We start from the raw sequence: 17,956 nt of genomic DNA, 5'->3' as shown, positions 1-17,956 counted from the left end.
CACTATTATTCTACAATGTAGAAAATAGTGAAAACAAAGAAAACCCCTGGAATGAGTAGGTGTGTCTAAACTTTTGACAGGTACAGTAGGTTACATACTTTCCACAGACATGATCACATTAAAGTATGCAGCCTAACAGCCTCCACAACCTTTAAATACCAACCAATCCAGATCGTCTTGACAGAATGACAACAATGCCAACCAAGGGAAAAAAAAAAAAAAGAATACCACAATTAACCAGGTATCCAAACACTGCAGAAGGAACTGAGCTCCAGTAAGCACCATGTATGAGGGGGGAGGAAGCTGGGTCTGTTTCTGCTCTCTCAACTCCTTCAGCTTGAGGAGGGAGGAAGCTAGGCTGGGTCTGTTTTTGCTCTCTCAACTCCTTCAGCTTGAGGAGGGAGGAAGCTAGCCTGGGTCTGTTTCTGCTCTCTCAACTCCTTCAGCTTGAGGAGGGAGGAAGCTAGCCTGGGTCTGTTTCTGCTCTCTCAACTCCTTCAGCTTGAGGAGGGAGGAAGCTAAGCTGGGTCTGTTTCTGCTCTCTCAACTCCTTCAGCTTGAGGAGGGAGGAAGCTAGGCTGGGTCTGTTTCTGCTCTCTCAACTCCTTCAGCTTGAGGAGGGAGGAAGCTAGCCTGGGTCTGTTTCTGCTCTCTCAACTCCTTCAGCTTGAGGAGGGAGGAAGCTAGCCTGGGTCTGTTTCTGCTCTCTCAACTCCTTCAGCTTGAGGAGGGAGGAAGCTAGCCTGGGTTTGTTAACTATTCAGACCCCTTCACTTTTTCCACATTGTTACGTTACAGCCTTATTCTAAAAATGATTAAATCGTTTCCCCCCCTCAATCTATACACAATACCCCCTAATGACATCACAATACCCCCTAATGACATCACAACACCCCCTAATGACATCACAACACCCCCTAATGACATCACAACACCCCCCTAATGACATCACAATACCCTCTAATGACATCATAACACCCCCTAATGACATCACAACACCCCCTAATGACATCACAATACCCCCTAATGACATCACAATACCCCCTAATGACATCACAACACCCCCTAATGACATCACAATACCCCCCTTTAGTCAGTACTTTGTTGAAGCAGCTTTGGCAGCGATTACAGCCTCGAGTCTTCTTGGGTATGACACTACAAGCTTGGCACACCTGCGAATGGGGGAGTTTCTCCCATTCTTCTCAGCTGATCCTCTCAAGCTCTGTCAGGTTGGATGAGGAGCATCGCTGCACAGCTATTTTCAGGTCTCTCCAGAGATGTTCGATTGGGTTCAAGTCTTATTATTATACCTTTATTTACATAAGTATTCCAGAACCTTTGTTATGAGACTCTAAATTGAGGTCAGGTGCATCCTGTTTCCATTGATCATCCTTGAGATGTTTCTACAACTTGATTGGAGTCCACCTGTGCTAAATTCAATTGATTGGACATGATTTGGAAAGGCACACACCTGTCTATATAAGGTTGACACAGTTGACAGTGCAGGTCAGAGATAAAACCAAGCCATGAGGTCGAAGGAATTGTCCGTAGAGCTCCGAGACAGGAATGTGTCGAGGCACAGATCTGGGGAAGGGTACCAACACATTTCTGCAGGAAGCCACTCCTCAGTAAAATGCCCATGACAGCCCACTTGGAATTTGCCAAAATGCACCTAAAGGACTCTCAGACCATGAGAAACAAGATTCTCTGGTCTGATGAAACCAAGATTGAACTCTTTGGCCTGAATGCCAAGTGTCAAGTCTGGGGGAAGCCTGGCACCATCCCTACAGTGAAGCATGGTGGTGGCAGCATCATGCTGTGGGGATGTTTTTCAGCGGCAGGAACTGGGAGACTAGTCAGGATCGAGGGAAAGATGAACGGAGCAAAGTACAGAGAGATCCTTGATGAAAACCTGCTCCAGAACGTTCAGGACCTCAGACGGGGGTCAAAGGTTCACTTTCCAACAGGACAACGACCCTAAACGCAAAGCCAAGACAACGCAGGAGTGGCTTCGGGACAAATCTCTGAATGTGCTTGAGTGGCCCATCCAGATCCCGGACTCATTGTACCTAAACTGTATGTGTAAACATGTATACGCAGGGCCCAGCTGTTAAAGAGACCTTGGTCTCAGTCTGTGTTCCTTGTTGAAATAAGGCATCTGTTGTTTTTTAAAAACATTTGCAAAAATGTATACAAAACGTTTTTGCTTTGTCATTATGGGGTATTGTGATGTCATTATGGGGTATTGTGATGTCATTATGGGGTATTGTGATGTCATTATGGGGTATTGTGTGTAGATTGATGAGCTAAAATGTGTATTTAATCCATGTTAGAATAAGGCTGTAATGTAACAAAATGTGGAAGAAGGGAAGGAGTCTGAATACCGGTACATACAGGGCTGGTACCAGACTGGTACATATAGGGCTGCTACCAGACTGGTACATACAGGGCTGGTACCAGACTGGTACATACAGGGCTGGTACCAGACTGGTGCATATAGGGCTGGTACCAGACCGGTGCATATAGGGCTGGTACCAGACTGGTACATATAGGGCTGGTACCAGACTGGTGCATATAGGGCTGCTACCAGACCGGTACATATAGGGCTGGTACCAGACTGGTACATATAGGGCTGCTACCAGACTGGTACATATAGGGCTGGTACATATAGGGCTGCTACCAGACTGGTACCAGACTGGTACATATAGGGCTGCTACCAGACTGGTACATATAGGGCTGGTACATATAGGGCTGGTACATATAGGGCTGCTACCAGACTGGTACATATAGGGCTGGTACATATAGGGCTGGTACCAGACTGGTACATATAGGGCTGGTACATATAGGGCTGGTACATATAGGGCTGCTACCAGACTGGTACATATAGGGCTGGTACATATAGGGCTGGTACATATAGGGCTGCTACCAGACTGGTGCATATAGGGCTGCTACCAGACTGGTGCATATAGGGCTGGTACCAGACTGGTACATATAGGGCTGGTACATATAGGGCTGGTACATATAGGGCTGCTACCAGACTGGTGCATATAGGGCTGCTACCAGACTGGTGCATATAGGGCTGGTACCAGACCGGTGCATATAGGGCTGGTACATATAGGGCTGGTACCAGACCGGTGCATATAGGGCTGCTACCAGACTGGTGCATATAGGGCTGCTACCAGACTGGTACATATAGGGCTGCTACCGGACCGGTGCATATAGGGCTGGTACCAGACTGGTACATATAGGGCTGCTACCAGACTGGTGCATATAGGGCTGGTACCAGACTGGTGCATATAGGGCTGGTACCAGACTGGTGCATATAGGGCTGGTACCAGACTGGTGCATATAGGGCTGGTACCAGACTGGTGCATATAGGGCTGGTACCAGACTGGTGCATATAGGGCTGGTACCAGACTGGTGCATATAGGGCTGGTACCAGACTGGTGCATATAGGGCTGGTACATATAGGGCTGCTACCAGACTGGTGCATATAGGGCTGGTACCAGACTGGTGCATATAGGGCTGGTACATACAGGGCTGCTACCAGACCGGTACATATAGGGCTGCTACCAGACCGGTACATATAGGGCTGCTACCAGACTGGTACATATAGGGCTGGTACATATAGGGCTGCTACCAGACTGGTACATATAGGGCTGGTACATATAGGGCTGCTACCAGACTGGTACATATAGGGCTGGTCCATACAGGGCTGGTACATATAGGGCTGGTACCAGACTGGTACATATAGGGCTGGTACATATAGGGCTGCTACCAGACTGGTACATATAGGGCTGCTACCAGACTGGTGCATATAGGGCTGCTACCAGACTGGTACATATAGGGCTGGTACCAGACTGGTACATATAGGGCTGGTACCAGACTGGTACATATAGGGCTGGTACCAGACTGGTACATATAGGGCTGGTACCAGACTGGTACATATTGGGCTGGTACCAGACCGGTACATATAGGGCTGGTACCAGACTGGTACATATAGGGCTGGTACCAGACTGGTACATATAGGGCTGCTACCAGACCGGTGCATATAGGGCTGCTACCAGACTGGTACATATAGGGCTGGTACCAGACTGGTGCATATAGGGCTGCTACCAGACTGGTGCATATAGGGCTGCTACCAGACTGGTGCATATAGGGCTGCTACCAGACTGGTGCATATAGGGCTGCTACCAGACTGGTACATATAGGGCTGGTACCAGACTGGTGCATATAGGGCTGCTACCAGACTGGTGCATATAGGGCTGCTACCAGACTGGTGCATATAGGGCTGCTACCAGACTGGTGCATATAGGGCTGCTACCAGACTGGTACATATAGGGCTGCTACCAGACCGGTGCATATAGGGCTGCTACCAGACTGGTACATATAGGGCTGGTACCAGACTGGTGCATATAGGGCTGGTACCAGACTGGTGCATATAGGGCTGGTACCAGACTGGTGCATATAGGGCTGGTACCAGACTGGTCCATATAGGGCTGCTACCAGACTGGTACATATAGGGCTGGTACCAGACTGGTGCATATAGGGCTGGTACCAGACTGGTGCATATAGGGCTGCTACCAGACTGGTGCATATAGGGCTGCTACCAGACTGGTGCATATAGGGCTGCTACCAGACTGGTGCATATAGGGCTGCTACCAGACTGGTACATATAGGGCTGGTACCAGACTGGTGCATATAGGGCTGCTACCAGACTGGTGCATATAGGGCTGCTACCAGACTGGTGCATATAGGGCTGCTACCAGACTGGTGCATATAGGGCTGCTACCAGACTGGTACATATAGGGCTGGTACCAGACTGGTGCATATAGGGCTGGTACCAGACTGGTACATATAGGGCTGGTACCAGACTGGTACATATAGGGCTGCTACCAGACTGGTGCATATAGGGCTGCTACCAGACCGGTGCATATAGGGCTGGTACCAGACTGGTACATATAGGGCTGCTACCAGACTGGTACATATAGGGCTGGTACCAGACTGGTACATATAGGGCTGGTACCAGACTGGTGCATATAGGGCTGGTACATATAGGGCTGGTACCAGACCGGTACATATAGGGCTGGTACCAGACTGGTGCATATAGGGCTGGTACCAGACTGGTACATATAGGGCTGGTACCAGACTGGTACATATAGGGCTGGTACCAGACTGGTACATATAGGGCTGCTACCAGACCGGTACATATAGGGCTGGTACCAGACTGGTGCATATAGGGCTGGTACCAGACTGGTACATATAGGGCTGGTACCAGACTGGTGCATATAGGGCTGGTACCAGACTGGTACATATAGGGCTGGTGCATATAGGGCTGGTACCAGACTGGTACATATAGGGCTGCTACCAGACCGGTCCATACAGGGCTGGTACATATAGGGCTGGTACCAAACTGGTACATATAGGGCTGGTACCAGACTGGTACATATAGGGCTGGTGCATATAGGGCTGGTACCAGACCGGTACATATAGGGCTGGTACCAGACTGGTGCATATAGGGCTGGTACCAGACTGGTGCATATAAGGCTGGTACCAGACTGGTACATATAGGGCTGGTACCAGACTGGTGCATATAGTGCTGGTACCAGACTGGTACATATAGGGCTGGTACCAGACTGGTGCATATAGGGCTGCTACCAGACCGGTACATATAGGGCTGGTACCAGACTGGTGCATATAAGGCTGGTACCAGACTGGTACATATAGGGCTGGTACCAGACTGGTACATATAGGGCTGGTACCAGACTGGTACATATAGGGCTGGTACCAGACTGGTACATATAGGGCTGGTACCAGACTGGTACATATAGGGCTGCTACCAGACCGGTACATATAGGGCTGGTACCAGACTGGTACATATAGGGCTGGTACCAGACTGGTGCATATAGGGCTGGTACCAGACTGGTACATATAGGGCTGCTACCAGACCGGTACATATAGGGCTGGTACCAGACTGGTACATATAGGGCTGGTACCAGACTGGTGCATATAGGGCTGGTACCAGACTGGTACATATAGGGCTGCTACCAGACTGGTACATATAGGGCTGGTACCAGACTGGTACATATAGGGCTGGTACCAGACTGGTACATATAGGGCTGCTACCAGACTGGTACATACAGGGCTGCTACCAGACTGGTACATATAGGGCTGGTACCAGACTGGTACATATAGGGCTGGTACCAGACTGGTACATACAGGGCTGCTACCAGACTGGTACATATAGGGCTGGTACCAGACTGGTACATATAGGGCTGGTACCAGACTGGTACATATAGGGCTGCTACCAGACTGGTACATACAGGGCTGCTACCAGACTGGTACATATAGGGCTGGTACCAGACTGGTACATATAGGGCTGCTACCAGACTGGTACATACAGGGCTGCTACCAGACTGGTACATATAGGGCTGGTACCAGACTGGTACATATATGGCTGCTACCAGACTGGTACATATAGGGCTGGTACCAGACTGGTACATATAGGGCTGGTACCAGACTGGTACATATAGGGCTGGTACCAGACTGGTACATATAGGGCTGCTACCAGACCGGTACATATAGGGCTGCTACCAGACCGGTCCATACAGGGCTGGTACATATAGGGCTGGTACATATAGGGCTGGTACCAGACTGGTACATATAGGGCTGGTGCATATAGGGCTGGTACCAGACTGGTACATATAGGGCTGCTACCAGACCGGTCCATACAGGGCTGGTACATATAGGGCTGGTACCAAACTGGTACATATAGGGCTGGTACCAGACTGGTACATATAGGGCTGGTGCATATAGGGCTGGTACCAGACCGGTACATATAGGGCTGGTACCAGACTGGTGCATATAGGGCTGGTACCAGACTGGTGCATATAAGGCTGGTACCAGACTGGTACATATAGGGCTGGTACCAGACTGGTGCATATAGTGCTGGTACCAGACTGGTACATATAGGGCTGGTACCAGACTGGTGCATATAGGGCTGCTACCAGACCGGTACATATAGGGCTGGTACCAGACTGGTGCATATAAGGCTGGTACCAGACTGGTACATATAGGGCTGGTACCAGACTGGTGCATATAGTGCTGGTACCAGACTGGTACATATAGGGCTGCTACCAGACTGGTGCATATAGGGCTGGTACCAGACTGGTGCATATAGGGCTGCTACCAGACTGGTGCATATAGGGCTGGTACCAGACTGGTGCATATAGGGCTGGTACCAGACTGGTACATATAGGGCTGGTACCAGACTGGTACATATAGGGCTGGTACCAGACTGGTACATATAGGGCTGGTACCAGACTGGTGCATATAGGGCTGCTACCAGACTGGTGCATATAGGGCTGGTACCAGACTGGTACATATAGGGCTGGTACCAGACTGGTACATATAGGGCTGGTACCAGACTGGTACATATAGGGCTGCTACCAGACTGGTGCATATAGGGCTGCTACCAGACTGGTGCATATAGGGCTGGTACCAGACTGGTACATATAGGGCTGGTACCAGACTGGTACATATAGGGCTGGTACCAGACTGGTACATATAGGGCTGCTACCAGACTGGTGCATATAGGGCTGCTACCAGACTGGTGCATATAGGGCTGGTATCAAAACTGTACATATAGGGCTGCTACCAGACTGGTACATATAGGGCTGCTACCAGACTGGTACATATAGGGCTGCTACCAGACTGGTACATATAGGGCTGGTACCAGACTGGTACATATAGGGCTGGTACCAGACTGGTGCATATAGGGCTGGTACATATAGGGCTGGTACATATAGGGCTGGTACATATAGGGCTGCTACCAGACCGGTACATATAGGGCTGGTACCAGACTGGTACATATAGGGCTGGTACCAGACTGGTACATATAGGGCTGGTACCAGACTGGTACATATAGGGCTGCTACCAGACTGGTACATATAGGGCTGCTACCAGACTGGTACATATAGGGCTGCTACCAGACCGGTACATATAGGGCTGGTACCAGACTGGTACATATAGGGCTGGTACCAGACTGGTGCATATAGGGCTGCTACCAGACTGGTACATATAGGGCTGCTACCAGACCGGTACATATAGGGCTGCTACCAGACCGGTCCATACAGGGCTGGTACATATAGGGCTGGTACATATAGGGCTGGTACCAGACTGGTACATATAGGGCTGGTGCATATAGGGCTGGTACCAGACTGGTACATATAGGGCTGCTACCAGACCGGTCCATACAGGGCTGGTACATATAGGGCTGGTACCAGACTGGTACATATAGGGCTGGTACCAGACTGGTACATATAGGGCTGCTACCAGACCGGTCCATACAGGGCTGGTACATATAGGGCTGGTACCAGACTGGTACATATAGGGCTGGTACCAGACTGGTACATATAGGGCTGGTGCATATAGGGCTGGTACCAGACTGGTACATATAGGGCTGGTACCAGACTGGTACATATAGGGCTGCTACCAGACCGGTACATATAGTGCTGGTACCAGACTGGTACATATAGGGCTGGTACATATAGGGCTGGTACCAGACCGGTACATATAGGGCTGGTACCAGACTGGTGCATATAGGGCTGGTACCAGACTGGTGCATATAGGGCTGGTACCAGACCGGTCCATATAGGGCTGGTACCAGACTGGTACATATAGGGCTGGTACCAGACTGGTACATATAGGGCTGGTACCAGACCGGTACCTATAGGGCTGGTACCAGACTGGTACATATAGGGCTGCTACCAGACTGGTACATATAGGGCTGGTACATACAGGGCTGCTACCAGACTGGTACATATAGGGCTGGTACATATAGGGCTGGTACCAGACTGGTGCATATAGGGCTGCTACCAGACTGGTACATATAGGGCTGGTACATACAGGGCTGCTACCAGACTGGTACATATAGGGCTGCTACCAGACTGGTACATATAGGGCTGCTACCAGACTGGTGCATATAGGGCTGCTACCAGACTGGTACATATAGGGCTGGTACCAGACTGGTACATATAGGGCTGGTACATATAGGGCTGGTACCAGACCGGTGCATATAGGGCTGGTACCAGACTGGTACATATAGGGCTGGTACCAGACTGGTACATATAGGGCTGGTACCAGACTGGTACATATAGGGCTGGTACCAGACTGGTACATATAGGGCTGGTACCAGACCGGTACATATAGGGCTGGTACCAGACTGGTCCATATAGGGCTGGTACCAGACTGGTCCATATAGGGCTGGTACCAGACTGGTACATACGGGGCTGGTACCAGACTGGTACATATAGGGCTGCTACCAGACTGGTACATATAGGGCTGGTACATATAGGGCTGCTACCAGACTGGTACATATAGGGCTGGTACATATAGGGCTGGTATCAGACCGGTACATATAGGGCTGGTACCAGACTGGTACATATAGGGCTGCTACCAGACTGGTACATATAGGGCTGCTACCAGACTGGTACATATAGGGCTGGTACCAGACTGGTACATATAGGGCTGGTACCAGACTGGTACATATAGGGCTGGTACCAGACTGGTACATATAGGGCTGGTACCAGACTGGTCCATATAGGGCTGGTACCAGACTGGTCCATATAGGGCTGGTACCAGACTGGTCCATATAGGGCTGGTACCAGACTGGTCCATATAGGGCTGGTACCAGACTGGTACATACAGGGCTGGTACCAGACTGGTACATATAGGGCTGCTACCAGACTGGTACATATAGGGCTGGTACATATAGGGCTGCTACCAGACTGGTACATATAGGGCTGGTACATATAGGGCTGGTATCAGACCGGTACATATAGGGCTGGTACCAGACTGGTACATATAGGGCTGGTACCAGACTGGTACATATAGGGCTGGTACCAGACTGGTACATATAGGGCTGCTACCAGACTGGTACATATAGGGCTGGTACCAGACTGGTCCATATAGGGCTGGTACCAGACTGGTCCATATAGGGCTGGTACCAGACTGGTCCATATAGGGCTGGTACCAGACTGGTCCATATAGGGCTGGTACCAGACTGGTCCATATAGGGCTGGTACCAGACTGGTACATATAGGGCTGGTACATATAGGGCTGCTACCAGACTGGTACATATAGGGCTGGTACCAGACTGGTACATATAGGGCTGGTACCAGACTGGTACATATAGGGCTGGTACATATAGGGCTGCTACCAGACTGGTACATATAGGGCTGGTACCAGACTGGTACATATAGGGCTGGTACCAGACTGGTACATATAGGGCTGGTACCAGACTGGTACATATAGGGCTGCTACCAGACTGGTACATATAGGGCTGGTACCAGACTGGTACATATAGGGCTGGTACCAGACTGGTACATATAGGGCTGCTACCAGACTGGTACATATAGGGCTGGTACCAGACTGGTACATATAGGGCTGGTACCAGACCGGTACATATAGGGCTGGTACCAGACTGGTCCATATAGGGCTGGTACCAGACTGGTCCATATAGGGCTGGTACCAGACTGGTCCATATAGAGCTGGTACCAGACTGGTACATACAGGGCTGGTACCAGACTGGTACATACAGGGCTGGTACCAGACTGGTACATATAGGGCTGCTACCAGACTGGTACATATAGGGCTGGTACATATAGGGCTGCTACCAGACTGGTACATATAGGGCTGGTACATATAGGGCTGGTACCAGACTGGTACATATAGGGCTGCTACCAGACTGGTACATATAGGGCTGCTACCAGACTGGTACATATAGGGCTGGTACCAGACTGGTCCATATAGGGCTGGTACCAGACTGGTACATATAGGGCTGCTACCAGATTGGTACATATAGGGCTGGTACCAGACTGGTCCATATAGGGCTGGTACCAGACTGGTACATATAGGGCTGGTACCAGACTGGTCCATATAGGGCTGGTACCAGACTGGTACATATAGGGCTGGTACCAGACTGGTACATATAGGGCTGGTACCAGACTGGTACATATAGGGCTGGTACCAGACTGGTACATATAGGGCTGGTACATATAGGGCTGCTACCAGACTGGTACATATAGGGCTGGTACCAGACTGGTACATATAGGGCTGGTACCAGACTGGTACATATAGGGCTGGTACCAGACTGGTACATATAGGGCTGGTACCAGACCGGTACATATAGGACTGGGACCAGACTGGTACATACAGGGCTGGTACATATAGGGCTGGTACCAGACTGGTACATATAGGGCTGGTACCAGACTGGTGCATATAGGGCTGGTACATATAGGGCTGGTACCAGACTGGTACATATAGGGCTGGGACCAGACTGGTACATATAGGGCTGGTACATATAGGGCTGCTACCAGACTGGTACATATAGGGCTGGTCCATACAGGGCTGCTACCAGACTGGTACATATAGGGCTGGTATCAGACCGGTACATATAGGGCTGGTACATATAGGGCTGCTACCAGACTGGTGCATATAGGGCTGGTACATATAGGGCTGGTACCAGACTGGTACATATAGGGCTGGGACCAGACTGATACATATAGGGCTGGTACATATAGGGCTGCTACCAGACTGGTACATATAGGGCTGGTCCATACAGGGCTGCTACCAGACTGGTACATATAGGGCTGCTACCAGACTGGTACATATAGGGCTGGTACCAGACTGGTACATATAGGGCTGGTACCAGACTGGTCCATACAGAGCTGGTACCAGACCGGTACATATAGGGCTGGTACCAGACTGGTACATATAGGGCTGGTACATATAGGGCTGGTACCAGACTGGTACATATAGGGCTGGTACATATAGGGCTGGTACCAGACTGGTACATATAGGGCTGGTACCAGACTGGTGCATATAGGGCTGGTACATATAGGGCTGGTACCAGACTGGTACATATAGGGCTGGTACCAGACTGGTACATATAGGGCTGGTACATATAGGGCTGGTACATATAGGGCTGGTACATATAGGGCTGGTACATATAGGGCTGGTCCATATAGGGCTGGTACATATAGGGCTGGTACATACAGGGCTGGTACATATAGGGCTGGTACCAGACTGGTACATATAGAGCTGGTACCAGACTGGTCCATATAGGGCTGGTACCAGACTGGTACATACAGGGCTGGTACATATAGGGCTGGTACATACAGGGCTGGTACCAGACTGGTCCATACAGGGCTGGGATCTGCAGCATATCTTGTGTTTACAGATCCCACCCTTTCCTTTCCTTGGGTATTAACTCCACTTAGACTAAACTGACATCCAGGGAGGAAGTGGGGGGTCAGAGGGTATCAAAACACCTTCTGTAACAGGAAACACTTTCCCATAATAAACTAAACAAACTAAAACGAAGAACAGAGAAAAAAAACTTTAAAAGTTATTAAGTTTATTATTATGTTGAAATAATAAACACAAATTCCCACAAAAAAAGAAACTATAATGAACAGAGAATAAAAAACCCTTCTCGTTGTTTCATCCTTCAACGTTGAAATAACTGTTAGACTCATTTATCTGATACAAGACAAGTTCTGACAATACGGACATTTCCACGCTCTCTAACAGCCCGGGAAGTATCTGTTTACATCCTCAGATGGGACCCTATTCCCTACATAGTGCTCTACTGTTGACCAGAGCCCTATGGCACCCTATTCCCTACATAGTGCACTACTGTTGACCAGAGCCCTATGGCTCCCTATTCCCTATGTAGTGCACTACTGTTGACCAGAGCCCTATGGCTCCCTATTCCCCACATAGTGCACTACTGTTGACCAGAGCCCTATGGCACCCTATTCCCTACATAGTGCACTACTGTTGACCAGAGCCCTATGGCACCCTATTCCCTACGTAGTGCACTACTGTTGACCAGAGCCCTTAGAGTAGGGCACTGTACAGGGAATAGGGTGCCATTTGGGATGATTAGCTCTCACCCCGGGGCAAGGGAGTGATTAGGTTGATTTGTTTAAGGAATGTTTTTGAAGGAGACAAGCAGTCTCTAGTTCTTAATCACGGAGGAGAAACACCTTCTAACCCTTCTGTGTTAACCCCAACCCCTCTGTGTTAACCCCAACCCCTCTGTGTTAACCCCTCTGTGTTAACCCCAACCCCTCTGTGTTAACCCCAACCCCTCTGTGTTAACCCCAACCCCTCTGTGTTAACCCCAACCCCTCTGTGTTAACCCTAACCCCTCTGTGTTAACCCTAACCCCTCTGTGTTAACCCCAACCCCTCTGTGTTAACCCTAACCCCTCTGTGTTAACCCCTCTGTGTTAACCCCTCTGTGTTAACCCCTCTGTGTTAACCCCTCTGTGTTAACCCCTCTGTGTTAACCCCAACCCCTCTGTGTTAACCCCTCTGTGTTAACCCCAACCCCTCTGTGTTAACCCTAACCCCTCTGTGTTAACCCCAACCCCTCTGTGTTAACCCCAACCCCTCTGTGTTAACCCCAACCCCTCTGTGTTAACCCCTCTGTGTTAACCCTAACCCCTCTGTGTTAACCCCAACCCCTCTGTGTTAACCCCTCTGTGTTAACCCCAACCCCTCTGTGTTAACCCCAACCCCTCTGTGTTAACCCCTCTGTGTTAACCCCAACCCCTCTGTGTTAACCCTAACCCCTCTGTGTTAACCCTAACCCCTCTGTGTTAACCCTAACCCCTCTGTGTTAACCCTAACCCCTCTGTGTTAACCCCAACCCCTCTGTGTTAACCCCAACCCCTCTGTGTTAACCCTAACCCCTCTGTGTTAACCCCAACCCCTCTGTGTTAACCCCTCTGTGTTAACCCCTCTGTGTTAACCCCTCTGTGTTAACCCCTCTGTGTTAACCCCTCTGTGTTAACCCCTCTGTGTTAACCCCTCTGTGTTAACCCCTCTGTGTTAACCCCTCTGTGTTAACCCTAACCCCTCTGTGTTAACCCTAACCCCTCTGTGTTAACCCCTCTGTGTTAACCCCTCTGTGTTAACCCTAACCCCTCTGTGTTAACCCTAACCCCTCTGTGTTAACCCTAACCCTGTCTAACCCCTCTGTGTTAACCCTAACCCTGTCTAACCCCTCTGTGTTAACCCTAACCCCTCTGTGTTGACCCTAAGGTTAATAGTGTTAACCCTAAGGTTAACACAGAGGGTTTGGAAGGGGGTTAAATCAACATTTGCATTTGAGCCAAATACGTGTTTCTGTTTAAATCAACAACGTTCAGCAAACTAGAGGATGAAACTGTCCTTGATCAACTACCTATAATCATTCACCTGCATGTTCAAGTTTAGATAACTTTCCCAAGGTAACTTTATTACTTTATATTCATTTATCAAGGCTACCTTCTTTTTGAAATATGCAATAACTGGACTGTCAATAAAGTACTGGTAGGCTCCTTTTGACAAGGATACCCCCCCGTCTTGTGGATGACATGACCATGGACGTCAGCCTGTCAATCACCATGGGGGATCACACCTGTGCAGGTAGACTGCTCGTGGCTTCAGCATATTTTCCCCGAACGCACCAAGTTATTTTAGAAAGAGGACGAGGCTGTCCAATTTTTAAAGAAACGTACCTTCAGCGGCGCCTCCAGGAGTTTGTGAACCCCGGCGATCTGCTCAATCAAAGCGGTGTTTTCGTCCAGATCATAGGGCGGCGGTCTCCGTGGCTCCGGGAAGTTGGTGCAGACGAAAGGGTCCGAGTCCTCCAAGTACTGCACTCGGCAGGTTATAATGGCCATGGTTTTGCCTCTGCCGACTGGGATAACGTTTCTCTACTGTCAGTCGCGGTGTAGAGCTGTGGCCCTGCGGATATATTCCCCTTGTCCTAAACTTCCATTTAAAATAAAGGAGAAAAAAGTGTCAACTTCTTCTTCGCCGCTTGACGCGCGCTCTCTGGGTTAAAGGGAAACTGTTGCTGTACAAAACACAACAGCGGACAACCCCTCGCGGTGGCCGTGTGACGTCAGGTATCAGGAAGCGGTGTTGGAATTGCTGCTGGAAGTTGAAAATGAGTGACTCATGAGATGGAAATAGACTGAGCTACATCCGGCACAGTAGTTAAACTGACACGATTCAAACTGCTATTTCGGCGGAAAACATCAATTTACTAAACACTTGGGAGAAGAAAAAAATGGTGTGCGAAGCCTAATATTAACCGAGGAATCGATTATTGATAGTCTAATTAGGTATGCTAATATTTTTGCTCATTTGTTAATTAACACCCGCCAATTAAAACTGTTAATGTTAGATCCGTTCCCAAGTAATTAGGATTAACAATGACAATGATAGAGCGCCCTCTGCTGGAATGACTGTGAAGTGGACATTTAATCTGCCTTGTAGGCCTTTTTATTTTATAAAAAAATACATATGAACACAACAAATACAAAAACAGAAATATACAAACAATAGTACATAAACCTAACAGACAGGGGTATTACATATCGAGATACATTTTCAATTGGTCAAGAAGTTTTATGGTGCGTATTGCTTTTATGTTTTTACATTAACTGATCATTTCTAAATCATATTTAAATTCTATCTTAAATAATGTGAAGAGGGGTTTGTCCACTTCATTTTATGGATAAAGAATCTTCCATGAAAGATAAACACATTAACAATGAAAGTTAAATCAGGGTCCATATCATTTGGATCACAATAACACATAATAACAGTCTCTCAGATTAACATTAATAGTATTTTCTTTTAAAATAAAATCTTCTAACTCACTCCAACATCTTCTGACTCACTCCAACATCTTCTGACTCACTCCAATATCTTCTGACTTACTCCAACATCTTCTAACTCACTCCAACATCTTCTAACTCACTCCTCACTCCAACATCTTCTGACTCACTCCAACATCTTCTAACTCACTCCAACATCTTCTGACTCACTCCAACATCTTCTATCTCACTCCAACATCTTCTAACTCACTCCAACATCTTCTAACTCACTCCAACATCTTCTAACTCACTCCAACAACTTCTGACTCACTCCAACATCTTCTAACTCACTCCAACATCTTCTGACTCACTCCAACATCTTCTGACTCACTCCAACATCTTCTAACTCATTCCAACATCTTCTGACTCACTCCAACATCTTCTAACTCACTCCAACATCTTCTAACTCACTCCAACATCTTCTGACTCACTCCAACATCTTCTGACTCCCTCCAACATCTTCTAACTCACTCCAACATCTTCTGATATAAGAACAGTCCCAAAATAAATGATCAAGAGTTTCTGTGTCACAACCACAAAATAAACATTTATTTTCAATAGATATTTTAAATCTGTGGATAATAAAGGTCTTTACAGGGTAGATTCTATGAATGAGTTTGTATGACACTTCTTTCACCTTATTAGATTTACAATATTTACCGGACAACAACGAGACTTTGTTCCAGGTCACTTGTCCTAGGGCTGCATTCCAGTTCACTTGTCCTAGGGCTGTAATTCCAGTTCACTTGTCCTAGGGCTGTATTCCAGTTCACTTGTCCTAGGGCTGCATTCCAGTTCACTTGTCCTAGGGCTGTAATTCCAGTTTACTTGTCCTAGGGCTGTAATTCCAGTTCACTTGTCCTAGGGCTGTATTCCATTCCACTTGTCCTAGGGCTGTAATTCCAGTTCACTTGTCCTAGGGCTGTATTCCAGTTTACTTGTCCTAGGGCTGTAATTCCAGTTCACTTGTCCTAGGGCTGTAATTCCAGTTCACTTGTCCTAGGGCTGTATTCCAGTTCACTTGTCCTAGGGCTGCATTCCAGTTCACTTGTCCTAGGGCTGTAATTCCAGTTTACTTGTCCTAGGGCTGTAATTCCAGTTCACTTGTCCTAGGGCTGTATTCCATTCCACTTGTCCTAGGGCTGTAATTCCAGTTCACTTGTCCTAGGGCTGTATTCCAGTTCACTTGTCCTAGGGCTGTAATTCCAGTTCACTTGTCCTAGGGCTGCATTCCAGTTTACTTGTCCTAGGGCTGTAATTCCAGTTCACTTGTCCTAGGGCTGTATTCCAGTTCACTTGTCCTAGGGCTGCATTCCAGTTCACTTGTCCTAGGGCTGTATTCCATTCCACTTGTCCTAGGGCTGTAATTCCAGTTCACTTGTCCTAGGGCTGTATTCCAGTTCACTTGTCCTAGGGCTGTAATTCCAGTTCACTTGTCCTAGGGCTGCATTCCAGTTCACTTGTCCTAGGGCTGTATTCCAGTTCACTTGTCCTAGGGCTGCATTCCAGTTCACTTGTCCTAGGGCTGTAATTCCAGTTTACTTGTCCTAGGGCTGTAATTCCAGTTCACTTGTCCTAGGGCTGTATTCCATTCCACTTGTCCTAGGGCTGTAATTCCAGTTCACTTGTCCTAGGGCTGTATTCCAGTTCACTTGTCTTAGGGCTGTAATTCCAGTTCACTTGTCCTAGGGCTGCATTCCAGTTTACTTGTCCTAGGGCTTGTAATTCCAGTTCACTTGTCCTAGGGCTGTATTCCAGTTCACTTGTCCTAGGGCTGCATTCCAGTTCACTTGTCCTAGGGCTGTATTCCATTCCACTTGTCCTAGGGCTGTAATTCCAGTTCACTTGTCCTAGGGCTGTATTCCAGTTTACTTGTCCTAGGGCTGTAATTCCAGTTCACTTGTCCTAGGGCTGTAATTCCAGTTCACTTGTCCTAGGGCTGTATTCCAGTTCACTTGTCCTAGGGCTGCATTCCAGTTCACTTGTCCTAGGGCTGTAATTCCAGTTTACTTGTCCTAGGGCTGTAATTCCAGTTCACTTGTCCTAGGGCTGTATTCCATTCCACTTGTCCTAGGGCTGTAATTCCAGTTCACTTGTCCTAGGGCTGTATTCCAGTTCACTTGTCCTAGGGCTGTAATTCCAGTTCACTTGTCCTAGGGCTGCATTCCAGTTTACTTGTCCTAGGGCTGTAATTCCAGTTCACTTGTCCTAGGGCTGTATTCCAGTTCACTTGTC

At 48.4% G+C, this 17,956-nt stretch overlaps 1 protein-coding gene across 1 annotated transcript in view; it reads right to left on the bottom strand.

The window, feature by feature from the left end:
* The window catches only part of LOC129834096 (FH1/FH2 domain-containing protein 1-like), a 32,518-nt gene extending 17,556 nt beyond the window's left edge, over positions 1-14,962 (bottom strand). Inside the window, exon 1 of the mRNA XM_055898855.1 lies at positions 14,573-14,962. Coding sequence (XP_055754830.1) covers positions 14,573-14,737 — 165 coding nt within the window. The 5' untranslated portion in view covers positions 14,738-14,962. The remainder of the gene's footprint in view (positions 1-14,572) is intronic.
* Positions 14,963-17,956: the final 2,994 nt, after the last annotated feature.

The sequence above is a fragment of the Salvelinus fontinalis genome, chromosome 35 (genome assembly GCF_029448725.1).
Source record: "Salvelinus fontinalis isolate EN_2023a chromosome 35, ASM2944872v1, whole genome shotgun sequence".
In the NCBI taxonomy this organism is placed as follows: Eukaryota; Metazoa; Chordata; class Actinopteri; order Salmoniformes; family Salmonidae; genus Salvelinus; species Salvelinus fontinalis.
Note: the sequence above shows the minus strand (reverse complement) of the source record. Positions and strands in the feature narration are given on the sequence as shown.